At 32.3% G+C, this 27,519-nt stretch overlaps 1 protein-coding gene across 1 annotated transcript in view; it reads right to left on the bottom strand.

Moving 5' to 3' along the window:
- Ccdc39 (coiled-coil domain 39 molecular ruler complex subunit) overlaps positions 1-27,519 on the bottom strand; it is a 60,048-nt gene that overhangs the window by 17,722 nt on the left and 14,807 nt on the right. Inside the window, exons 2-13 of the mRNA XM_027942224.2 lie at positions 23,348-23,467; positions 21,357-21,503; positions 18,679-18,837; positions 17,768-17,860; positions 17,538-17,666; positions 13,882-14,073; positions 7,832-7,935; positions 7,392-7,524; positions 5,291-5,485; positions 4,218-4,382; positions 2,577-2,714; positions 546-754 (exon numbers count right to left, since the gene is read on the bottom strand). Of these exons, the coding sequence (XP_027798025.1) occupies positions 546-754; positions 2,577-2,714; positions 4,218-4,382; positions 5,291-5,485; positions 7,392-7,524; positions 7,832-7,935; positions 13,882-14,073; positions 17,538-17,666; positions 17,768-17,860; positions 18,679-18,837; positions 21,357-21,503; positions 23,348-23,467 (1,784 nt within the window). The remainder of the gene's footprint in view (positions 1-545; positions 755-2,576; positions 2,715-4,217; positions 4,383-5,290; positions 5,486-7,391; positions 7,525-7,831; positions 7,936-13,881; positions 14,074-17,537; positions 17,667-17,767; positions 17,861-18,678; positions 18,838-21,356; positions 21,504-23,347; positions 23,468-27,519) is intronic.

Here is a 27,519-nt window from a genome sequence, read left to right as displayed (position 1 = left end):
ACTTGATGAACCCAGCCTATTTCCATCTTAAGATTGGGAGCCATCTCAACACAAAGTCTTGAAAAGTTAATTTCTATTTTACTATAAATTACTGCAATTTCTAAACTTGCTTGGAATGCCTGCCCATGCCTTGAACTCACCCATTTCTGGCTTTCCCTGACCAGATAACAACGCTCTCTGAAACCCTAATGGTGCCTCATAAATTCTGATGTTGGGATCTAAATTTACTTCCAGGGTGCTGAACCATTTAGACCATTAACCTACTACCTGCCTTTCTATTATGCTTGTCAAAATCCTATTATCTGTAAGTTTTTAAGACACTCCCCTTTTTTTGCAACTTTTTGTGCTATAAAACTGCACTCCTAGATAGCTGGAGTACTGTTCTCTAATCCAAGGATTTCAGAAGAGACAGTCCCAGCTGGTAGGAATTACAAGCTTACTTTACTTTGATTTAAAATTGGAGTCGGTGGTCTTTTCTTTGCATCATGGTTTAACACACGTTTGTTTTCAAAATTCTATAGCAGTGTTTCAAAACTGATAATTACCTTATGCTTTGCCGTTCTTGATCAACGTATCTTATTTGTGAGGCAAGCATTGTTTTATGAACCTTAATTTCTTCAGTTCGCTCGTCCATAGCAGTACATAACTGCTGTTTCCTTTTTTCCAGGGAAAGAACTTCTTCTGCCTTACTGTGAAGCATTTCTCGAGTGCGTTTAACTTCAAGTTTTAGAAGATTGTCCTCTATCATCATATCCTATTAACAGCAAAATTTTCAAATATTGAAATAATTAATTTGTATATCAAAACCAAAATATCTTCCTTTTTATCGCTCTAAAAGTCAAACTTCAGAATATGCCATTTTCTAATTTGACCATTGACTAAAGACATTAACTAGGGTTAAATTTAAATTGCTCCATAGTCATGATTCTTTAATAAATAAATAAATACATAAATAATGCAGGAGGGGTGGGCATGGCTATTCCAAGTCATTATTTTAAAAAAAAATCATTCAATTTTAAATTCTGGCTTTACAGAAAAAAAAAGGAAGAAGTTATTCCCACAATTGAAATTTAAATGTCCAGAAAAAACATAAAATCCTATGGAAGAACATTTTTATACTCAACTAAATCTCACAATATAATATGAAAATACATTTCTATTTTAAAACAATTTAGTCATAAGTAGAGTCCTGACATAAGAGTGAATAAATTGATCAATCTCAAAAATAAAACATAGAAACAAAATATAAGATTTTTCTGTTTCATAAATGTAGCTTTACAGTTGGCTTTACAGTTGGAGGAGAGACCATATCCTTACTAGATCTCACATGTACAAAAATATATTCTAGATGAATGAAAAACTTAACATGAGAAATGAGATCAATGCAACTAGAAACAGCAAACATTTTTCTGATTTTTAGGGTGACAAAGAAGCTTCTAAACATAAAAATTATAAAGAGGAAAAAAATCCCACAGGTTTGATATTTAAAAAAGATTTCATGTCTGAATAAAAATTTAAAGGTAAGTAATGAAAATATAAACACAACAAAATAATATTTTCACATATAAGAATATTTCATTAAAAATTCAAATATATAAACCTCTGGTGGAAAAGTAGACAAAAAACATAAATTAGATATCCAAAAAGAAAAATACGGAACATAATGGAAAAATGTTGTAAACATTTTATTTAAACATAAATGTTTTACATTTTATCCTTAAACAAAATATTTTAAATGTCTCAAATTTAAACATGTAGAATAAAACAATGAGATACCATATTTGTCTATCAAATTGGCAATGGTTTTGTAACTTAGAATACCCAGCCTCAGTAGTGGTAAATGAAATAGAATGTTTACACACTGCTGTTGGGGAAATATTAGTTAAAGCCTCTAGAGGGCAATTTAGCTTAAAAAATAGTTTTAAGACACCAAAGATATTTCTCTTTCCTTCCTTCCTTTTCTCCCTCTCCCTCTCCTCTCCCTCTTCTCTCCCTCTCTCATAATTATACAGTTAGGGGCTGGGGTTGTGGCTCAGTGGTAGAGCACTTGCCTCGAATGCATGAGGCCCTGGGTTTCATCCTCAGCACCACATAAAAATACACAAACAAAAATAAATATATTGTGTCCATCTACAATTAAAATTTTTTGATAATAATAATTATATAGTTAAAAATTTATCCCAGGAAACTAACTGAAAAACTGTACAATGACATATGTGCATTTTCCATTATTGTATGATGCATAATAGCCAGACATTGGAAACAAATATATCCCCAAAGCAGAAGGTGCTTAAGTGAGTTATAGTAACTCATGCAATATATTTTCAGGAAGTCATCAAGAGTTGTTTCTTAAGGAGTAGTTAGTGTTTTAGGAAATTTGTATAATATATTAAAATTTATTAAATACAAAATAAAATAAAAAGCCAATTTTCTTTAAAAGACTGAAAGAAAAAAATATGACTTCAACACTTTTTTTAGGTACAGTGATCATACTTTTTTCTTCTTCACTATTTTCCATATTTTTAAAAATTTCTACATGGCTTTTAAAATGATATATGCACATAATTTTAGTGTACCTGTTTTAAAGTTTTGGTTTTAATAAGTTCTTTCTCTGATCTGTCAATAAAAATATTTAGTTCATCTATTTTAGTCATGAGGGACTGTTTTTCATCACAATTTTTACTGTTTGACTTCTTGATGAAGTAAAGATCATTCTGTAAAAAAAAGAAAAAGATATATGAAAGCATGTCTTCAAGAACTAAATTAAGGACATACTGTAATGAAAATATCTTAAATTATACACTCTCGAATATTTATAATCAGATATTTTACTCTCTCATCATGCTATGTATCTTACATAATATACACAGATAGTCACATAGAAACATTTTTATTTTCATCATCTATTGATATTTTGGGTTTAGGCTGAGTTCAATAATTATAGAATATATTATGCATTGTTCTAGCTCAACCAAATAATGAAGAGCTCACCATTTCTAAGGAGAGGGAATATACATTTTAATTCATTACAGGACTCACCCCTTCTATACTGGAATTGCTTGATCCTATCCACGTACCAAAGTAAAAACATTATGGGTCTGAGAAAACATAGGGGCTTAAGAATAAGCTCTAGAATCAGATGACCTCTATTACCTATTAGCCATCTGACCTTGGTGGATAACCTACTCTTCCTCAGTTCCTCACCTCTGAAATGGAAATGAGAACAACTCCTACTTCCCCAGGTTGTTGGGAAGATTAAAACAGTTACTGTCAAGAAGTATGTAGGACAGTGCCTGACACATGAGAAATCAGTGGTGGCTGTTATTATTATTACAAATATAATTACATATTGCTAGACAGAAAAGGAAACAATAATGTGAAGAGAGAGCCTACAGAATGGGAGAAAATCTTTACTACAGGCACCTCGGATAGAGCATTAATATCCAGGAGATAGATAGATAGATAGATAGATAGATAGATAGATAGATCGATCGATCTCAAAAAACTTAATACCAAAAAAACCCAAATAACCCAATAAATGGGCTAGGAACTGAACAGACACTTCACAGAAGAAGAAATACAATTGATCAACAAACATATGAAAAGTGTTCATCATCTGTAGGTTTTTATACTACCATAAACATAATAAAACTCCTAAAGATGAAGAACATTCTCACCTTACTAACTGAATGGAGTCAACTGAAATATTGTAATAAGTAATTAGTGGAATAACAACAATAGATGACTCAAAAAATAAGAGCTGCTTCTTTTAGAGAGCATTTCAGAGAAAACAGGAAATCAAGTTATTTAGTATGGAAAAAAAAATTGGAGTTTACCAATGTTCTAAAAAGTCTACTCAGAAAGTAATTCTAAGTCAAATAGACCAAGGATCAAATCCCAGTTCTCTAGGTACTAACTATGTAACCTTGGATAAGTCACATACTTTGTAAAATAGAAACAGTACCTTCCTCACAAGGCATAAGAACTAAGTGAAATAAAATATTAGAGAAATATAATACAATATTTACCATATAGTAAATGTTTAATGGGAACATTACATTCTAATACTGTCTCTCAAAATGTGAACCTTTGTTTATATATTTGGGTAATTTAGCAATCACCTTAACCAAAGTTGTCTTGGGAACCTATTGACTTAAAACTGAACAACTGTTAACTAGGATACCAGAAACATAACAAATTACATAAAGCTAAATTACATGAAGCTTCTTCATTTGTGTTTCCAAAACACCAAGGGTAGCCTTCTTCTGTTCCACGGATTTCCTAAGATCAATAATTTTTACTTCAAGGGCTTGTTTTTCTTCTGAATTAATCTCTCCCTTTAACCGTGACATTCTCCGTTCCACTTGTTGAATGTAAAAATCCTGTTATAGTTTTTAAAAAGAAGTTAATAAGGAGAAATAAATAATTTAAAGCTTCTCTGTAACATAAAAACACACTGAACACATTCTTATGCATTTGGCGTTGACATCATCACTTAGTAAAATCGCTCTAGTCCTTTAGCAATTCAGGATAGAATATTTCTTTAAAGGGAACAACAACAAACCATTTTCAACAGAGTGCATGAGTTACATGAAAGCAATCTAAAAATGTAACAAAGTCAGGGGTGTTTATCATACTGCCCTAAAAGCCTTAGTAAATTTACTGGACTTATATAGACATGGATCGTTGAGGGTACATTTTCTAGAGCATGCAAGAAAGATAGTCACAAATAACTAGGAAAGGTTCAAATATAATAAACTTCTCATTAATCATTTTAAAAATTATACTTAATTTTGAACCACCAAGAATATATTAGATGAGAAAATTAAGATGTAGAAAGAGAGGGTGTTAAGAAATTATCATGAAAATACGTAAGATGTGTGTGTCTTTAATAAATACAGAAAAAATGAAAAATACATTTACTCTATTGCCCTGGGGATAGGGATGAGGTGTTCATATTGGCACACATAAAAATCAACATAGTTTTTTCTCGTTTTCAGGTATCCCATGACTTGTTTTGTTCTGGGCTCAGCTGTCCCCGTTTCCTTTAAAACATGGGTCTCCCTCACTAGAATTGTCTCTCCTATTGCCTATTCATGTTAGAGAAAAAGAATAGCTTTTAGGGTTTCCCTATCCTACTGTGAACCTAACATAATATCCCACCATTAGCATCTGTCTGTCCTTCCAAAAGAGTGCTTAGAAACTGTTCTTCTCTTAGGATATTGAGGCATCTTGACCACCACAACTATAAAAAATCAATATGGAAGACAATCACAAGAGTAACATCTACCTGACAGTACATAATTTCTTGCTGCTTCAGAGTTTCAAAATCCAGTCTATATAATTGACGGTTGAGATGTTTCAGAGAGGAACGGGTTCCTTCAATTTCAGATATGACAGCTTTTTCTTTCATTGTCTCAGTCTGTAACTCCTGAACTTTCTTAAATAGCACATCTTTCACTATGTTCAATTGAACTTCTACTTCCTGATAATAAGAATTATAATGGTTAATGAAATCATAATATCTTAAAATGTTTTTTATATATGAACACTATAATTTAGGAGCTTATAAACAAACTTGAAATCTTGCCACCAATATTGAAGCCTTTGGGAATATAAAACCCCATGCATGATTTCAACAAATTCCCAACATTTCCTATCATCTACTCTAGTAGACTAAATTAGGAGTTTTCTATTCCTCTATCATGCACTTTGTCCTGTCATCTTAATTCCATATCACATGGCCCTAGTCTCAACACTAGGTCACTCCACTGGTTTTCTCAAAAAATAAAAACCACTGGAGAAAAATATATAAGTTCACTGAGTTCACTGCCATCTTGAGGGTGTGGGAGGGAAGAAACAGTGTCACCCAAACTCCATCTTCTTTTGATTATGTAATGAGCAGGTAAATGTCTAAATATCAGCTCTCCAATGGAGGTGGGATTCAGAAGAATATGACTTTCACGATATAAACATTTACTACAGCAACCAATTTCAAGCTACTAACATGAGTCCACTAAATGCAGAGTTGTGGAATGATACACAGAAGCAGACCATTATGCAGCATTTCCAACATACAGATAGGAGATGTAAGTAATTTTAACCTTAAGACATAGATTATAATAAAATAATTTGGAAGGGATAAATGCTGAATATTTATTACTTTTGCTTTTGTTTTGAATATAATTTATTCAATTATAAATAGAATTTGATTTTAACAGTAACTGTGTTTAGCAGCATAATATAAATTCCTGGAAATTAAAATACTGGCTTTATAGGCTAATAGAGGGCAGGCCCTGCACACTATTTGCACTATCTATCACTCATACATGTTGACCTTCCTGCCATGTGCTGCCCCCTGGGAAATACAAACAAGTCCCCCTTTTCATTTCTCCTCTTGGAAGCAAACTTGATCTTGACCTAGAAACTTATCACCAATGTATTCTAAGCTCTGGTTGATCTACCAAGCTAAGATCAACTGAAAGTCATCATTTTTAAATGTTGAAATAATTTCCTTCTGTGTTCTTATACTTTTTGTAACCAGTGAATCTCAATATGAAGTAAAAGAAATCTATGGTTGGCACATTTTAATCTTTATAAAGCAAGAAATACCTGATAATCAACACATCATTTTTCATAAAACAGACAGTTTTCATTGGGTTTAAGACCTTCTCAAAGATTACCTAGCAGAATTTTGAAGTCCGTGTTTTAGGGTAAATAATACAGTATATATTCAATAAAGATAGAGTTAGCCTTTTTTTCCAAACAAAAGACAACATCAAAAAAAAATTAAGATAATGAACAGTCCTGCTAGAATACGATCAGTACATCTGCTGCCAATATTTTTATTTTCTAATTTAATTAATTTCTCTAAAAATGATTTTTTTATTCTCTGTGATCAAAAGGTCTATTTCATATGAATTTTACAGTCTTTACAAGTTTGTAGTAAGTTCCAATACTGCCGTCTATCATGTGCCATAGAAAATCATGCCATTAGAGGACAAAAACAACTTAAAAAAATAATGTTGTATGATTTGGACTCAAACACCACTCAAGTCAAGATTGCTACTCAGAAATTTTTACATGACTACTGAGGAAGCTGTATTCCATCCAAATATAACTAGAGATATTTTATATATGCCTATAAAATGTCTAGGGAATTTGCCATCATCTTCAGCTATCCCTTCTTCCTCCCCTTTGGTCCCTGCAAAAAGGATAAAAGCAAGAAGTAGTGCCCACTGTAACCGAGCACCCTTACAGGTCCCTTTGAAAATTTCAATGAGGAAATGGTGACTAGCCTTTTCCAGTGCCTCAAAACAAATAGTCCTCTGACCCCAAGAGTCTAATGAATTCACTCTTGCTAATTTTAAAAAATTAAAAGTAAACTTTACCTTTACACTTTTTTCTTCTTCCTTTAACATATCCTCCAGATTGGTAGCTTTTTCTTCCACAGACATGGTTTTTTCAGTAATGTGACTTAATTTTTTTTTTACAATCTGATTATGATTTTTGATTCTTTGTAACCTAAATAGTGAGGAAAAAAATAGAAAACAAACTCCAAAAAAACTCCAAAAAAGTATTTAATGAAAACAAAGAATAATTTATCCTAAGACTTCTTTATATCTTATGAAAATTTACTATAAACCTTTTCACTATAAATTGTATATCTAATAAATATAAAAATACTGCTCTAGAGCCTTTGTGATGAAAGTCAGGTAAAACTGTCTTAAGCTCAGTAGAGTAGTAGCTATAATTTTGCAATTATTTTATAGAAAATAAATTTAAGTATCTAAAAAAACCATAAACATATTTAAATAGCTTTTTTTCTTACCTTTCTGTTTTTTCATGAATATCTTTCTTTATTTTGGAAATATTCTTCCTCAGAGCTTCTAAATCACTGGAAGTTCTATTCACAGTGGCTTTTAAAGAATCCAGCTATTCATTAGTTAAATGACAAAATTATTTATTTATTTTCTTATAAATTAACTTCATTTCTAAGAAGTTCAATTGTGCCCATTTTTAAGTTCTAACCTATACCACACCCACAAAACTTTTTTGTAATTAATATATATGTATTTTCTTACTTATTTTCATGTCAAATTTTAAATGGTCTGCTTTATAATACTATTAAATTATTTAAAAATTACATAAATGTGTTGAAATGCAGAAATGTCCAATATCACTAGACCTACTTAGGAAGACCATATCCCAGGATTCAAGATAAATTAATGTCTGTATATAAAGTGCTTGTGAAAATCATATGAGTACAGTTGGATCTGAAAAAAATCTCAAAGGTTCTAATACATCATCCTAAATACACAAATCCTCCTAATCACCTACATTTTACCATTAATCTAAATTGTTAAAACAGAAAGTCCAAGATACAAATTTTCTCCTTCACTAAATTTGCAAGATCCTAAGGACTCTACCAAAAAGTAAGTTCAAACTAATAAACAAATTCAGTAAAGGTATAAGATACAAAATCAACATATAAAAAACAGTTTATTTCTATACACTACCAAACTACTGAAAAAGAAAATTTTAAATAGCTCATTTACAAAAACCACTAAAAAGAATAAAATATTTAGGAATAAATTTAACCAAGGAGGTCAAAGATCTTATTGGAAAATATTGATAAAATAAATTATACAAGACACAAAGAAATAGAAACAGATATCCAGTATTCATGAGTTAGAAAAAGTAACATTGTCTGAATGTTTGTAATATTTGAAGCCAACTCAATAAAATTCCTATCAAAATTCCAACATCATTCTTCACAGAAGTAGAAAACAATCCTAAAATTTGTATTGAATCACAAAAAAACCCAAATGGCTAAAGCAGTCTTGAGCAAGAAAAGCAAAGCTGGGGGAATCACACTTCCTGAGGTCAAACTATATTATAAAGCTATCGTACAGCATAAGCAAATAAACATAATTCATCACATCAATAGACTTGAAGACAAGAATCATATTATCATTTCAGTAGATACAGAAAAAGCATTTGACAAAATACAGCACCTTTTCGTGTTAAAAACACTAGAAAAACTAGGGATAGTAGGATCATACCTCAACATTATAAAAGCTATATATGCTAAACCCAAGGCCAACATCATTCTAAATGGAGAAAAATTGAAAGCATTCCCTCTAAGAACTGGAACAAGATAAGGATGCCCTCTTTCACCACTGTCATTCCACATTGTCCTTGAAACTCTAACCACAGCAATTAGACAGACAAAAGAAATTAAAGGAATATGAACAGGAAAAGAAGAACTCACACTATCACTATTTGCCAATGACATGATTCTATATTGAGAAGATCCAAAAATTCCACCAAAAAAAAACTTCTAGAACTAATAAATGAATTCAGCAAAGTGGCAGGATATAAAATTAATACCCATAAATCAAACACCTTCTTATACATCAGTGATGAATCCACTGAAAGAGAAATTAGGAAAACTACCCCATTCACAATTCAAAAAACATAAAATATTTGGGAATCAATCTAACAAAAGAGGTGAAAGTCCTCTACAATGAAAACTACAGAACTCTAAAGAAAAAAATTAAAAAAGATCTTAGAAGATAAAAAGCTCCCTCATGCTCTTGGACAGGCAGAATTAATAATGTCAATATTATAAATGGCCATATTACCAAAAGTACTATACATATATAATGCAATTCCTCTTAAATTCCAATGACGTTCTTCATAGAAATAGAAAGAGCAGTCATGAAATTAATTTGGAAAAATAAGAGGCCCAGAATACCCAAAGCAATCCTTAGTGAGAAAAGAGACTTAGGAGACATCACAATATCAGACCTTAATATGTATTACAGAACTATAATAACAAAAAATGGCATGGTATTGGCACAAAAACAGACATGTAGACCAATGCAACAGAATAGAAGACACAGAGACAAACCCACATAAATGCAGTTATCTCATATTAAATAAAGGTGCCAAAAACATACTTTGGAGAAGAGCTAGCCTCTTCAACAAATTATGCTGCGAAAACTGGAAATCCATATGTACTAGAACGAAATCTCTCACCCTGTACAAAAATCAACTCAAAGTGGATCAAGAACCTAGGCATTAGACTAGAGACTATGCCTACTAGAAGAAAAAGTAGGCCTCAGCTCTCCACTATGTCATCCTAGGAACCACCTTCCTCAATAAGACTTCTAAAGCACAAGAAGTTAAAATCAAGAATCAACAAATTGGATGGAATCAAACTAAAAAGCTTCTTCACAGAAAAGGAAACAATCAAAAATATGAAGAGAGAGCCTACAGAATGGAGAAGAACTTTACCACATGCACTCAGATAGAGCATTTATCTACAGGATATACAAAAAAAATCAATAAACTTAACACCAAAACCCAAAATAAAATAAAATAACTCAATCAATATATGGGCTTAGAACTAAATAGACTCTTCACAGAAGAAGAAAAACAAGTGGTCAACAAATATATGAAAAAATGTTCAATGTCTCTAGCAATTAAGGAAATACAAATTAAAATTGCACTGAGATTCCATCTCGCCCCAGTCATAATGGCAATAGTCAAGAACACAAGTAATAATAAATGTTGGTGAGGATGTGGGGAAAATGTTTCGCTCATACATTGCTGGTAGGATTGTGAATTGTTGCAACCACTCTGGTAAGCAGTCTGTAGATTCCTCATAAAACTTGGAATAGAACCACCATTTGAGCCAGTTATCCAAAAGACTTTAAATCAGCATACTACAGTAATGCAGCCATTTTAATGTTTATAGCAGCTCAATTCACAATAGCTAAACTATGGAACCAAGCTGGGTGCCCTACAACAGATGAATGGATAAAGAAAATGTGGTACATATACACTATGGAATGTTACTCAGTCATAAAGAAGGATAAAATTATGGCATTGGCCAGTAAATGGATAGAACTGGGGGACTATCATGTTAAGTGAAATAAGCCAGTCCCCAAAAATCAAAGGTAGACTGTTCTCTCTGATGTGTGGATGCTAACTCACAACAAGGAAGGAGAATATTAGAAGTTCATTGGGCTAGACAAAGGGGAATGAAGGGAAGGGAGGGGGAATGGCAATAGAAAACATAGTAGAATGAATCGAACATATCTTCCCTATCCTTATGTAGGAATACATGATCAATGTAACTCCACATCATATACAACCACAATAATGGGATCCTAGTTGGAACAACTTATACTTATTCTACATATGTATAATATGTCAAAATACATTCTACTGTCATGTGTATCTAGAAATAGCAAGTTTTAAAAATGAATTAAAGATAGGAAAGATAGTGGAACAAAACAGATATTACTGCTTTATGTATATATGTGACTACATAACCAATGTGATTCTATAACATGTACACTCAGAAAAATGAGAAATTATATCCAATCTATGTATGATTCAAAGTGTATAAATGCATTCTACTATCATGTATAACTAATTAAAACAAATAAAAATTCTTAAAAAATAAATAAATAAATAAATAAAAATAACACTATAAAATTCTGAGAAGAATTCTAAGGAAAAAAACTAATTAATTTCCACAGTATTTTTTTTGGATTTAATATAAAAAGCACATGAAAAAAAGTTCCTTACACCCAAGATGACTTATCAAAAAATAAAAAGTGAAGAGGATGTGGAGGAAGGGAAATTTTCCTGGTGGGTAGGAATATAAATTTTTAAAGTCATTATGGAAAAAAAATATGGAGGTTCCTCAAAAAATTAAAAACAGAATTACCATATAATCCAGTAATCCTACTTCTGGACCAAGACCCCAAGGGAGAAAAATCATTATGCTAAAGACAGACTTAATCCCCCAAGTTCAATGTAGTCTTATTCACAATAGTCAACAGAGGGAAACTGCCTAAGTATCCATGAACAGATGAGTGTATAAAGAAACTATATTCCACATGATGGAATATAGTTCAGCCTTGAAAAAAGAAAAAATTCTGCTACTTCTAAAAATATGGATGAAATATGAGGGTGTTATGCTAAATTAATTATGCAAGAAACAGACAAATACTGCATGATCTCACCTATACGTGGAATCTAATAAAGTCAAACTTACATTAGCAGATAATAGAATTCTGGTTAGCAGGGGCTAGATATTAGTCAAAGGATATAACTATTCAGTTGTAAAGAAGTTATGGAAATCTAAAATATAGCATGGTTAACACTAGTTTATTATATATTTGAAATTTTCCAAGAGAATATTTCTTAAGTTTATCACCACACACACCCAAATAGTTATGTGAAGTGATATATGTATTAATTAGCATAATCAGGGTGATCATTTCACATTGTATATACCTATCAATATATCACATTTTATACCATAAATATACACAATTCCAATTGTCAATCATTTGTCAATAAAGCCCAGAAAAAAGATGCATATATTTTTAAAATAAAAGAAAATTTGCAATCTATTAAAGAGAATCAATAGTAACTATCTCAATGTAAGACAGAGGTTCTAACATCCTAGTGTATAAAATATTTTTTAAATAATTAATGAATTAAATAAATAGCATGAATGTTCTCAGTGACATTATTCAAAATAGCTTTAAAAAGTGGAAACAACCAAAATGTCCATCAGCTGATGAATGCCTAAATGATGGGGTATATCTATTCAATGGAATATTATTCTGCATCAGAAGAAATGAAGTACTTATGCATGCTATTATGTGGGTGAACCCTGAAAATATAGTAAGAAGCCAGACAAAAATCTACATGTTATATTTCTTTTACATGAAATGTACAGGATAGGAAAATCTCTAGAGAATGAAAGTAGATCAATAGCTGTCAGGGGTCAACAGAAGGGACAAGGATGACTACTATTGAAGATAGAGTTTCTTTTTGGGGTGACAAAAACATTCTAAAATTAGACAGTGGTGATAATTCCCCAACTTCATGAAAATACTAAGAACTTTTGAATGGCACACTTTAAAAGAATAAATTACTATATGGTAATTACATCTTGATAAATAAATTATGACTGAATAATAAAATAAGTGAATCAATCAATCCTTGTGTTCTTTTCTGAAACTGGCTTAAACCCTGAAAATTTTAAGAATGAGCTATCAGCAGTGACATCTAATTTAAGCAAGAAATTATTTATTTTTATGATCTGATTATTGTCTTTATACAGAAAAAAATCTTCTGCATCAGAGATAAAAATGATAATAGCTTGTAGAATAAAATGGTCTATAATATTTATAATATTCCAATTTTCTACTTCAAAACTGGTAATTTCAGATCATATTACCTCAATACAGAAATATTCTAAAGATCCTCTCTTGCTAACTAAAGGGCTGTTCTCTGCACAAAATAGTCTAGTTGACATGTATGCCTGAGAAGTTTTGTCCTCTAATTCTGTTTCAAGTTTTTTTATCCCCACATTAGCCTACTATTAGACCAAAATATCATTCTCCTTTAGCCTACCAGACCAAAATAATACTCAGTGAACTTAAGCAGGTATCTCCAGTGGAATTTTAGAGTTAAAATTACACATACACTTGTAGCAATGGAAAGACACTTCACATTATCACCCGTAATTGTGTGTTAATATTCATTTTCACATTTGCCTGTTACCTTGCCACTACAATTTCCATCTAGATCCTCAGAAACCATTTGTCTTCAGGTCCCTTACAGAATACCATATGTGGCGAGCAGATTGGGCACTGCACAACTCCATCAGGAGAGCCCTCCCAGGTACCTCAGCATTCTGGGGCTCAATGGGAGTGCCCTAGAAGTTTTATAAAAGAGATGTAGCAAGAAGAACTAGAAGATAGTTCCTTAAACCAAGGAAAAGCTTTATGCTATCTTATAGTACTGTTGTCATGAACACACAAAGCCATCTTGTAGTTGACATACCTCATCCTTCAGCTGACTTCTGCTAGTTTCATGGTGTTGATACTCCATTCTACATTTAAAAACTTTACGCTCAGCAGCAGAAATTCTTTTTTCATATTCTGCATTATTTCCAATCTCACTTTCCAAAAACTTAATCTTTTCTTTGACCAAATTTTCCTTTTCTCTTATTTCCTGCTTTACCTTCATTAATGCCTAGGATTGAAACAATGTGTTCATTTAAATATTTATTTAATATAACAAAACTAAAAGGAACTTCATTTTTATTTTTTCCATTATTATATTCAGCATTTATTTAACAAAAAACATTTTAAGAGATACTTTTATATGAATAAAAGAGTCTCTTATAAGAACAAAATACTAATATGTCATACATTAATATCTATAAACTCATATGGCTAAAGGTCTCTATTTTATCTTTTTGGAACTTTGTTAAAGAAAGAAAAACAATTGGGACTTTACATATGAAGGGTAGCACCTAAAAATATTATACTTTTAACTATTTTTCACATAGAAACTTGTATTTTAATAAATTTTTCCAAATATTTTACAGATCAGTATTTTTCATTTTTCAAAAATAACATTTTAATTATTTGTTTGTAAAGGAAGATCTCCACTCCATCTTTTGCTGATCTTAAATATACAATAATAAATGGAATACATAAAGTATAACTGAAATGTGGACAAAATAAGTATGAGAACAAGGAGATGATGGATTCTACCCCAGAGGAGTCAATAGAAGATATGACTCAAGAGGCATCATTTAAGTCAGGCCTGTGACAGTGCATGGAGATGCATAAATATCCTAAAGTGATTAGAGTGCAGGGTGGGAGGGCAGAAAAGAGAAGGGAATAGATTAAGAACAAGATATAGATGCAAGGAATGAGACTGGAAAGGTAGAACTTAGACCACAATTGTGTAAAATCAAATGCCATTTTAAAGAGGGTCAACTTTTTAAGCACTGTGGAACAAAGAATATTTTAAACCTGGGGAATAAAAAGATCAGATGAGCTTTTTACAAGTGACTCTGATGGCAATAGATTTGATGAATTAAAAGGAAAAATTACCCTAATGTATTTCTTTTATGTTTACCAAAGGGGAACCTACCAAATAACTAATCCTAGGAAACTGGGGGAGGATATATGTATTCTGAAATCAGTCAGTTTTTTAAATGTTACACATCATATTTGTACACACTTGCATATTAAATTGATGCATATCTGAGATTTAATGTACTTTTAATAAGATGTTTTAAATTTGTTTAATGTAGTATTCCTATATGTTCTCTATAACAAAAACATTCTATAACATTCTATATAATTATTGGACTCAAACAAAAGACATAGCAGAACTTCCTATGTTTAAACATTTCCAATGATCATTCTAAAGTTTTCTGCATTACATTAATTTTTCTAACACTTAGGCAAATGCTTTAGGCCAACTTCAACATTATATTTCTCAACAGTGCTATTTATGTTTTCATATGGGTGATGCTTATAAGTGAAAATATGTTGCTTATACCAACATTTCTACCTTAGAATAAAACCATAGTATAGAAATTTTTTTTCTTTTCTAAATACTGTTTCTCTTAAGAAGCCAATTTCAGAATTTTTTGGCCAGACTCCTGCTAAGGTGTCACTAAAATGACAAGTTTTGTTTGAAAAGAGACGAAAGAATACAATTTCAGTTGCAGAAGATCAAAATATGTCACCACCCCCAAACAATCCTACTTCAGCTTATTGACCATTTTGAGTTAAAGGCACTTGAAACACTGCAGATCCCAAGAAGGGTACTCTTCTTTTTCCCCTTGAAAGCAAAAGGCAAAACTCCTATATGAAAGGTGCCCATCTACTGCAGGAGAAAGACATTCACATCACCAGAGACAAGGAGTCAAGGCCAAGAGAAATCTAGATAAACAAATCTTGTCAAACTAATCCTTGCCATCTTACTTACTTTTCCAAAATTGCAATTCTTTGTTCAACTTAGTATAAAGGACTTAGGTCTTGCCACATCTTTTGAGTATTTTTCTTGTTTGGGCTTCCCTGTATTTGTAAATAAAATATGTATGCTTTTCTCCTGTTAATCTGTTTTTTGTCAATCCTAGATAAAAAGCCTAACAGGATAGACATAGAAAAACCTAACCTATCCAGTCTAAATGCTGCAGCAGTATGAAGCAGCTCTTGTTGACTCACAAAAATTGATTTTACACATCTCTACTCTACTCTGTATTCAGGAGACTCATGTTGGTAAGGAAGTAGTTATACCATAGAAATCAGAAATACTTAAACCAGGAGGTTTTGTGTTTATTTTATCTTGTTTTCTTCTCAGAGAACAGTTATAAAAAACATTTAGAAGTGTACCACTGCCTAAAGAAACCATTACTTGGCACCCTTCCTAATCTCTGACAACCCAATCAGAGATGTCAATGTGAAACTAAGAACCCACTTTTATTATGATCAGATAGCTACTACTGCCAAATCAATAGGCTGAGCAAATTTAGCCATGGAGTGGTATGAGAATGCTGATTGTGGACCTGTAATGTAAGGGGTGACAGACAGGACTTGATTTTGAAAGTAGAAAGAAGTTAAAAAATAGATAACAATATCTACACTAAAAATTAAGAGGACCTCTAGTATAATTGGTTCTCATGTGTTCCTCCTAGAAAGACATAGCCCATTAACCAATAAAACATTGGTCTCTTACAGAAATTTAAAATACAAAAATCACAAGTAATCAGAATTCTAAACTCCCAGTGGCCTTGGCTGCTGTCCTTTTTTTGGAATAGTTTTATAATGGAATTCTGAAACACATCTTCTCAACCTCCTTCTCTCCTCCTTGATTTCTTCTCCTTCCCAACTCCTCCTAATCCTCCCATTTTTACTTACCAATACTTCATTCCTTATTTCTTTCCCAATAGTGTTCTCCTAAATTACCTCTGAAAGTAACAAGTGATAATACTAGCTCTATATTACCATTGTGCCATCCTTCTCCCCTTCTACATCATTATTGGCACCCCAATTTAAAAAGTTAAACCTAGCCAGGCATGGTGGCACACACCTGTAATCCAATGTAATCCCAGAGGCTCAGGAGGCTGAGGCAGGAGGATCACAAGTTCAAAGCCAGCCTCAGCAAAAAGTGAGGTGCTAAGCAACTCAGTAAGACCCCGTCCCTAAATAAAATACAAAATAGGTCTAGGGATATCTCTCAGTGGTCGAGTGCCCCTGAGTTCAATCCCAGTACCAAAGTTAAACCTTATAACCATCTAAGTTTCTTGTCTGAATCTCCTTCATTTATATCTTGGTTATTTACCAAGGCTCATTTCCCTACACCTATAACTTACTGCCAAACCGCACATACGTTAAATCTAAGGTATCATGGACAACCATGTGTAAGTCAGGGCCTTGTTTTACTGCAGTAATATTTGTTACACAATTCTTAGATGGCAAGATTCAGCCTTCATGGATTATAATACTATAAGAAAATAATATTCATAAAATCACATTTCTAATTGGATAGATTCAGCTTTGAAGAACATCAAAATTATTGAATCCTGCTGCAAAAGTGACTTCCAAATAACACTGTGATTTACATTTAAAATAATGAGTTAAATACAAAAGAGACAAACACAGCTGAACATTACAAGAACTAAATTACTTTACCAAGGCACAGTCATCTATGTCTTGATCCCTTCTCTGCATCTGTTCTATTGTGTTCTCCCACTGTTGAATGAGTTCTTGTCTTTCATTGTGAATATTACGAAAATCTTGTGCTGCTTTATCCAATTCTAACTGTCAATTAGAAGAGCAAAGAACATTTATGTGAATTTAAGTGCTTCTGTAAATATCACCTTGAAAAAAAAAAAAGAAATAAAAACCTTTATTAAACCAACCTGTGCACTTAGAGTCTCCACCAGTTCATTGTCAAGAATCTTTCTTCTCTGATTAGATTCCAAAGTCAGTCTTTCTAATTGCAGAGTCAAGGCCTAAGATGTGGTTTCATGCAAAATATTCATTATTATCATTTTATTAATTTAAAAGCTATTAGATAATATACCCAACCATAACTATTTTACACAATATTATGCATTATTTGATATCTAAACCAACTATATATAGTATACATTTTCCTTATCTTTTAACCCCAAAGGGCTAAACTATTTGCCTATAGCTTCATGAATATTCAATAATTTCTAAAATGACTGTTAATACTTCTTAAATAGAAAAAAATATTAAATTATAATCAGACATTTGAAACTACTTAACATAATATATTTGATATTAAGCCTACTAGAAAATAGCATGTTTTATAATACTAACTTTGTTAATATCACCAGATATAAGTGGAATTTAAGTGATGGTTATGATAACAGATCAAACAATAGCACTATATTCTCAAATAGCAAAAAATATAATATTCAAACTATATTTTAAATACAATAGGTAAAATGTCAATAAAAAGTTCTAGTATAAGACTTTCTGTTCTGAAATGCTCTCAAGAATCCTTCTAAATCAAGATAGTCTTAACCTGACATCCATGGATCCCCAATTGATCAAAGAAGAATCCATAAAACTATCAAAGGATCTGTAAAATTGCCAGCAAAATTTTTGGTTATTTAAGTATAGTCGTTTTTTTTGGTATGGAGAGAATATTTGGCTTTACTAGATACAAAATGGAGTCTCTGGTCCTGCTTTAAAAATCAGTAAATACAATTGTAGGCAAGAAAGAGAGGAAGGAAGGAAGGAAGATTGACATACTACAGATTTAGAGACAAATTGACAATTACAATTTATAATTTCTTACCCTAATTTTATTATCATCTTGTTGTGCATATTTCTGAAGAGTGAGGGCATCACTATCTTTATGAGCTGATTCTTCTAACCAGGTCTCCAAGGCTTGCTGGTCCCAATTCATTTGACATTTCAAACCATCCAATTTTTGAGTAGCTTTAAATATGCCATTCTTATTTCCAAGGAATGTAAAAGGGAGATTATAAAACGTTATTCACTATACAAACCAAAATAAAACATAATATTGTATACAACAGAACATATTAAGTAGAAATTCTGCTCCCATCTTCCAGATATTCATAATGTCACATTTCACTACAAAACCATCATACTCATATTTAAATTTTTTAAGTCATAAAATGGAAAATTACACTAAGTCGAGAACAGTAGTTGAGCCAGAAGTCTCTTGAAAAAGTTTTTCAAACAGCATCTTATTGGCAAAAAAACAGACATGAAGACCAATAGAACAGAATAGAAGACACAGAGACAAATCCACATAAATACAGTTATCTCATACTAGACAAAGGCACCATAAACATTCATTAGAGAAAAGATGGCCTCTTCGACAAATGGTGCTGGGGAAACCAGAGATCCATATGTAGTAGAATGAAATTGAACCCCTAACTGTCAACCTGCACAAAACTCAACTCAGAGTGGATCAAGGACCTTGGTATTAGACCAGAAACCCTGCACCTAATAGAATAAAATGTAGGACCAACTCTCCATCATGTCAGCTTAGGAATTAACTTCTTCAACAAGATTCCTAAAGCATATGAAGTAAAATCAATAAATGGGATGGTATCAAACTAAAAGGCTTCTTCACAGCAAAGGAAACAATCAAGAATGTGAAGAGAGAGCCTACAGAATGGGAGAAAATCTTTATCATATGCACATTTGATAGAGCATTTATCTCCAGGATATACAAAGAATTCAAAAACCTTAATATAAAAAAACTCAATAAATGGGAAGAAAATGAACAGATATTTTACAGAAGAAAAAATATGAATGGTCAATCAATAGATGAAAAAATATTCAACATTTCTAGCAACTAGAGAAATGCAAATCAAAACTACACTGAGAGCCCGTCTCACTCCAGTCAGAATGGCAATGGTCAAGAATAAAAGTAACAATAAATGTTGGTGAGGATGTGGGGGAAATGGTTTACATTGCTGGTGGGACTACAAATTAGTACAACCATTATGGAAAGCAGTCTGGAGATTCCTCATAAAACTTGGAATGGAACCACCATTTAAACCAGTTATCCCACTCATTGGTATACAGCCAAAGGACTTAAAAATAAGCATACTACAGTGACTCAACCATATCAATATTTATAGCAGCTCAATTCACAATAGCAAAGCTATAGAGCATTTCAACAGATTCAACAGATGGATGGATAAAAAATGTGACACACACACACACACACACACACACACAATGGAATATTATTCAGCCATAAAGAAGAATGAGATTATGGCATTTTCTGGAAATGGATAAAACTGGAAACTATCATGTTAAGTGAAATAAGCCAGTTCCAAAAAAATCAAAGGCCAAATGTTCTCTCTGATAAGTGAATGCTAACACACAATAAGGGGAGGGGGAGGGAAGAACAGAAGTTCATTGGATTAGACAAAGAGGAATGAAGGGAAGACAGCAGGGATGGGAATAGGAATGACAGTGGAATGAATTGGACATAACTTTTCTATGTTCATATATGAATACATAACCAGTGAAACTCCACATGGTGTACAACCACAAGAATAGGATCCTAATTAGAATATGTTATACTCCATGTGTGTATAATACGTCAAAATACACTCGACTGTCATATATATCTAAAAAGAACAAATAAAAAAAATTGGGGGGGGGTAGCTTCCTGACAGCAATCTCCTCAGTCACTCCACCAAAGCCACCCCAAATATATACACAGTCTTAGGTAAAAATGTGTTTGATATGTTAACTAAAACCACAAGTTCCTGTCAGCCCCATTTCCAATCATATTTGGAAGTCTCTTATCTATATAAGATATAAATTTTTGAAGTACTCCTAACAGAAGCAAATATAGTAAAGGAGCTAAAAAATATTTAATATTTTAAATTTAGTCATAATCTATATTCATAAAACAGAATAATATAGAAATACAAATTGATATGAATGATATTACATATACAAATACATTATAAAATTATAACAAAATTTGTATGTGTATATTTCCATATGTACATGCATATATAAAGAAAAGATTCAAAATTTGGAAAGAGCTTCTAACTCAAGTAACTAGAAGCTAAAGAAAAGAGAAAGGTTAAAGTAGCTTAATATTAGAGTCACAAAGCTGACAAATTAATACAAAAGGTAAGAATTGTAAATGAAATTCAAACCTAGAGTGATACAGCTGTTAAAAATTTAGCACTTGCATATAAACCATGCCTATTATATTATAACAGGCAGCCAGTGTGATACTTTGCATAGACTCTCAATACATAGCTGGTGAATGAATAATGAGGGAAATGTAATAATGTAGCATTATTTTATTCAATCATATCTCCATGCCCTTTTGTTGTCCAAAAAACAATATAAGTAAATGCCAGGAAACTAATGAATGCCTTCTTTACACACAAACAAAAATCAAGGTTCCTTTGATGAGAAAAAGGTACAGTAGCACAAATTTTTAAGTAGCTCTTCAACACATACTTCCTTATCACTTTTTCTTTCCTGTATTGTAGCCATCTCATTTTCTAGTCGACGGATCTCTTCCTTCACTCGTCCCAGTTCTCTTTGGGCAATGGCCTTAAAATGCTCTTCGCTTTCAATCTCATGTTCCCTGGCTTTGTAAAGAGACTACAGAATGATACACAAAATAGAAATACTTTTAAATGTTAACAATTATGAAATGTTTATAATAATCCATTAGACAAAAAAAACAGTTCCCACAAAATGCTTAGATTGAGTATTATAAACTCTAGTTCTCTGAAACCTACACCACTTTATACTGTTATTATAATGTACTTTGGCAGCTCACTAGTTGTAAGAAAATTAGTCAATGAACTGGTGGGAGAAAATATTGTCAATAGTTTTCATATATTATGTTGATCTAGAAAAACTAAAGAAAACAAAACTTTATAAGGTGAGATTTAAAAACTACGACTTATTATTTATCTATCAGTAAGAAATACCAAGTTAATAATAATTGGGAAATGTAATGTTTATATTGAATTGATCACATATTCTAACAGAGATAATTTTAAAATAATTATTTAAACATTGAGCATTATTTCCCAGAATATATTAGTAAATAATCATGCCTTTGTATTATTTTATTTAAAGAATGAACATTTCTTAACCATTTATCTAGTAGTGCTTCAAAATTAATACTCAAAATTAATTATAATATTAAAGCTATATATTGTGTTATAGGAAAATTATCACATTTTGTTTCTATTTAGTTTGTCTATTTAGTCCAAGTTTAATGATTATTTTAAGATATACCTATGAAGAATCTCTGTCTTCCAAATCCCCAACTCATTAGTTAATTTCAAAGTTTATTGATTACTACGCAAGCATAACAGGATTCGAGAATCCTGACTATTGTTTTTAAAGGTAATATTCTAATGAAATTTGTAAACCAGGAAAAACTTATTTATATTGAATATAAATTGTTTTTAAAAACATGGTTTTGGCCAGGCAAGCCTGTAATCCCAGTGGCTTGGGAGGCTGAGGAGGAGGATCTAGAGTACAAAGCCAGCCTCAGCAACAGCAAGGCACTGAGCAACTAACTCAGTGAAACTCTGTCTCTAATTAAAATATAAAATAGGGCTGAGGATATGGCTCAGTGATTGAGTGCTTCTGAGTTCAATCCCCAGTATTCTGCCCCCCAGCACCCCCCCAAAAAAAGAAACACATGGCTTTGTTCACTTTTAAGAGTTTTATATTTTTTCTCAGAAAAATTATTATTAGATTTGGAAAAAAAAATAGTTTGGAAAAGAAGTTTGTAAACTCTCCAACACTGATATGCAGAGCTATCTGCTTTGCTGGATATCATCAGGAAATGTGTTTCTACAGTTAAATACATTGTTCATAAAGCAGAAGTCTAGTTAATTACTTCATGTTTTAATTTTATTTTATATTCTTCTAAAAATGAATTATGCCCTCCCCAGATAGCTTAGGTCTCCTAAATATAATTTAACTTCTGAATATCAATATTATTAAAATTTCAATTCTTGAACAATGAAATACCATGATACGGTAGCAACCACTAAAGTGTGGACTATTGGCCTCCATTCAAAATGATCCCAGTTGGCTATGCTGAAAAACTAAAAAAAAAAGAGACTGAAAATCTATTATGTATTATATTATCCCTATTTCTGCTTACAGCCTTAATTTCTCATTGTCATCATGGTATTCTTCTCATATTAATCTGCTACTTAATATTACATTCATTTATCTGAATGATGATTTCTCCTTTCTTATGAATCAACTTTTGTTTAAAACTGGTAGCAGAGTCAATTCCCCCAAAGCCTTTTTTTTTAATACACTTTCAGATTCAAGTTATTTTCCCAACATTTTAATTATTTTAAAGTTTCCTATATCAAATTCAAATAAAATCACAGACACAAATACACTGTGAAATATTTGTTCCATGACTATATATGACATAATCAACATAAATTTCAATATTACTATACCTGTATAAATGATAACTCTTGCTTAACATCTTTGAAGTGAGAAGTCATAGCATTAATTCGATCTTCATAGTCACGTAGCTGATCTTGCAACCTTGATCTTTCATTCTGCAGCTTTGATAACTGTAAATAACAAATGTCATGATTAACCAAAGTCTTATTAATCGGTAGTATAATTCAGTGAAGTGCACTTGCCTAGCAGGCATGAAACCATGGGTTTGAATCCTAGCACCTCCAAAAAATATATATAATTTACTTTAAAAGCCCTTCCTGATTCTTTGCAGCTGAAGACGTAGCTCAGGGATAGAATAATTGCCTAGCATGTACAAGACCCTGGGTAGGACCCCTAGCACTGCATACATACATACATACATACATACTTACTTACATAAAGTTTTATCACCTTTAAATCCCTAAAATCTAAAGAAAATTATATCTTCACTTACTTTGCATCTTAGTTTGGCTAATGATAACAAAAATACCATAGACTGGTTAATTTAGACAATAAAAATTTATTCCTCACAGTTGTAAAGAGTGGGAAGCTAAGATCAAGGTGCTGGCCAATTTGGTTCCTCATGAGGACCCTCTTCCTACTCTGCAGAGAGATGCCTTCTTGCTGTGTCCTCACACGGTAGAAAGATCATCTCTCTTTTTTCTCTTCTTACACAGGGTACTAATCTCAACAATGAAGGCTCCATTCCCATGATTTAATTATCTCCCAAAGGCTCTACCTTCAAACACCATCACACAGGGGGTTAAAACTTGACCATACAAATTTTGTACATTCAGTACATAACACTTTGCTTCTTTAAATTTTCTAAATGAACTGCTAAAATCTACTGACATTTTAAATATAAAGCAGAACATATTACATAGAACAGAATCTTTCTTAGACTTATGGCAGTAGCAGGATCCACTGTTAAAATGTATTTTTCATATAGCAGTAAGGCAAAAATGAGATTCTATTCCATAATTAAAACACAAGATGTCTTAAGTGAATAAGAGCATGCTAATAAGACAACAAAAACACAGAACAGAAAACATGAATTTGAATAGTGGCTATACACCACATAGGGCTGCTTCTCTCCGAACTCCTTTTCCAACCTCAAAGATAAACAGACTAGGTCTTGGCTGCTTAGAACCTTTTCTTAATATATTTTATTTGCCTTTCAATTAGAACCCCTAATAAAAAACAAAATGGTACAAATATTAAACAAACAAAATAAACCTTTGGGAGATTACAAGATAGATTCTCCAAACCATTAGAATATGTCACACCTCAAAGTGTATAAAGGTTAAACAAAGCACAAATACATTTCCTTATAGACTTGAGCTATAGTCCCCAAGGTATGTGGTACCTCACAGGGGCATACAACACAATCCACTGATAGGCAAAAGAAAATATTAGAATTTTTATCTAAGGAAGAAAAAATATTAATTTACTCATTTAAATCCTACATACTTAACTAAACTTACATATAAAAATTAGTTTTTAGTATTATTGTCACAATATTTTATTGATTTTATATGCATAGTATTTATATTAGTTGTTTCATTGATTTTGACTCTTTTGTTTACTTTGCTGTTCTTTGAATTTATTAAAATGAGTTTTTAGTTTTTTCTTGTCTTATTGACTTAATAATGAAGGCAGGTAAGGCTATACATTTTCTCTGAGTAAGATTTTTGCAGTTTCCCATCAATCTGGGTGTGACACAGTCTCCTTGTACTGTTTTCTAAAACAGGATTTTTCCTTTCAATTTCTCTTCCATATGTATTCCATCCAGGAATACATATGGCTTAAGAAGTTAAGATAGAGGATTATTTTTAATTTTTGATTCAAAAATCTAAAAATAATTTTTAAATATTTATTATAAATTCTATTGGCTTGCAGAGAATGTGAACTATGAAATTTCTATTTGTATAGCATTTTAGGAGATCGATCTATCTAGATAGATAGATAGATAGATAGATAGATAGATAGATAGATAAATGGTAGTAAAATATAAAACACAATAAATTGCCATCTTAACTATTTTTTAAGTGTATAGTTCTGTGGCATTAAAAACATTTGTACTGTTGTGCCACCCATTATAGTCATTATCTCCAGAAATTTTTCATCTACCTTAGTGAAAATCTGTACCCATTAAACAAACCCTTTCCCAACAAGATCCCAAATTTTACTATTTCTTTCTTAAATATAAAAGGATATATAAGGATTTTCAGATATTTGTTGAAAAGTTTACAACATGTGGGGGATGGAAACATAAACTGGATCCCAAAGTACACAAGATAAGAACTAAACCCACATACCTACACAAAGAGATATAAATGAACACAGAGAAACTGGAAATTATGTTGTACCCCTAAAACAAAACCATAGTGCTACAAAAAAAAGCAACAAAGAAACTTAAAATATAATTGATCAATATAGTTGCCAAAATAAGGCATGATGTGGAAAGATAAACTTTTAAACACTTTCAAAAAATCTTTTTAAAATAAACTACAAAGAAATGGACAGCTGAACAATAACTGATTTCACCAACAATACTACTAGAAGATAAAAGAGCAATTCATTCCAAATTCTAAGAAAAAATTTATTTCTGACCTAGAATCTTCTGCCCAGCAAAACTACCATCAAATGTGATGGCCAATAAAGATGTTTCCTGGAATTTCAAGACTCAGACTGTTTACCTCCCATAGACCCTTCTTTAGAGAACACAAGAAAGTATTCTATCAAATTAAGGAAATAATACAAAAAAGAAGGTATGTGACCTAGGAAATAGAGCTTCAGTCCAGTAGAGGAATTCCCAATTTAACAACTGGGAACTAAACGCACAGTACAACCATTTGAGGATAAGATGAATCAAAATGAAAGATTTAAGGGCTGAGGATGTGACTCAGTGACAGAACATGCGCTTGGCATGCACCAGGACCTGGGAGGGAGGAAGGGAAGGAAGGAAGGAAGGAAGGATTCAAGAAAAGATAAATGGTGTAAAAGTAGCTTCAGTGAGGATCAATAAGTTGATTTAAATATAAACTAAGACTAAAAACTTGTGATAATGGTATTGGATTGAATGCAAATAAAATAAACCTTGATGATATAAAAATAATAAAACTGGAATATAATGCTAAGTGAAGTTCGCCAACCACAAAAAAACAAATGCCAATGTTTTCTCTGATATACAAATGTTGATTCATAATGGAGTTGGTGGGGAGCATGGGAGGGTTAGACAAACTCCAGATAGAACAAAGGGAAGTAAGGGTTAGGAAGGGGTCTGGGGGTAGGAAAGACAGTGGAATGAGGTGGACATCATTACCTAAGTACATGTATGAAGACATGAACAGTGTGACTCTAATTTGTGCACAACCAGAGATATGAAAAATTGTGTTGTATATGTATAATATGAACTGTAATGCATTCTGCTGTCATGTATAACAAATTAGAATAATAGTAATAAAACTGTGATCTTTAATGCTCCAAGACAAAATGTAAAAAAAAAAAAAAAGTAAGAGTACTAATTTCTTTACCTTAAAAAGCAGGAAGTTAGAGAGGATCCAATCCAAGATGGTAGGCCAGAGGGAGGCAGCATTCTGTGTTGCTCCATGACCCAGGTCTCAACTAGTAGGAATACTGCTTCTCTGAGAGTGATAAAGGACCCCTATACAGCTGCTCACTTGCAGAAATCATCAGCACCATGTCCCTGCAGAGCTCCGGGCCTCAGCATTAGAGCAGGACTCCAGGTTCCCGACACCCAAATCCCTACTAGCCCACACAGGGCTTCCCTAGTGCCTTAGTGGGATCACCGAATCAACACTGATGCAGAACTCCCAGAAGCCACTCCACTCCCACACAGGACACTGAGCTGCTACCCACCCAAAGGAACTCCTGCTGCCATTTCCCTGTGGACCTTCATCTACCAACATGGGGCTCCCCCTTCACCTCCATCTTGCAACTCAGAAGCTATTGCCATAGTCCCCTACACGCAGTAGTCTGCCTGCACCTGGGAACATCCTACAGGCTCTGAAGACAGAGAAAAGCCGCAACTCTGCACATCACAGAGCTCATCACTGAACACATCACACAACACCACTGCCCAGCTACCCCCAGCCATACTGGACACCCTGGCGCTGGAAGTGGCCCGCCTCCATCTTGGGTCACCTTCCTGGCCATTTTT

The sequence above is a fragment of the Marmota flaviventris genome, chromosome 8 (genome assembly GCF_047511675.1).
Source record: "Marmota flaviventris isolate mMarFla1 chromosome 8, mMarFla1.hap1, whole genome shotgun sequence".
Classification (NCBI taxonomy): Eukaryota; Metazoa; Chordata; class Mammalia; order Rodentia; family Sciuridae; genus Marmota; species Marmota flaviventris.
The sequence above is the reverse complement of the archived record's forward strand: the minus strand, read 5'-3'. Positions and strand labels throughout refer to the sequence as shown.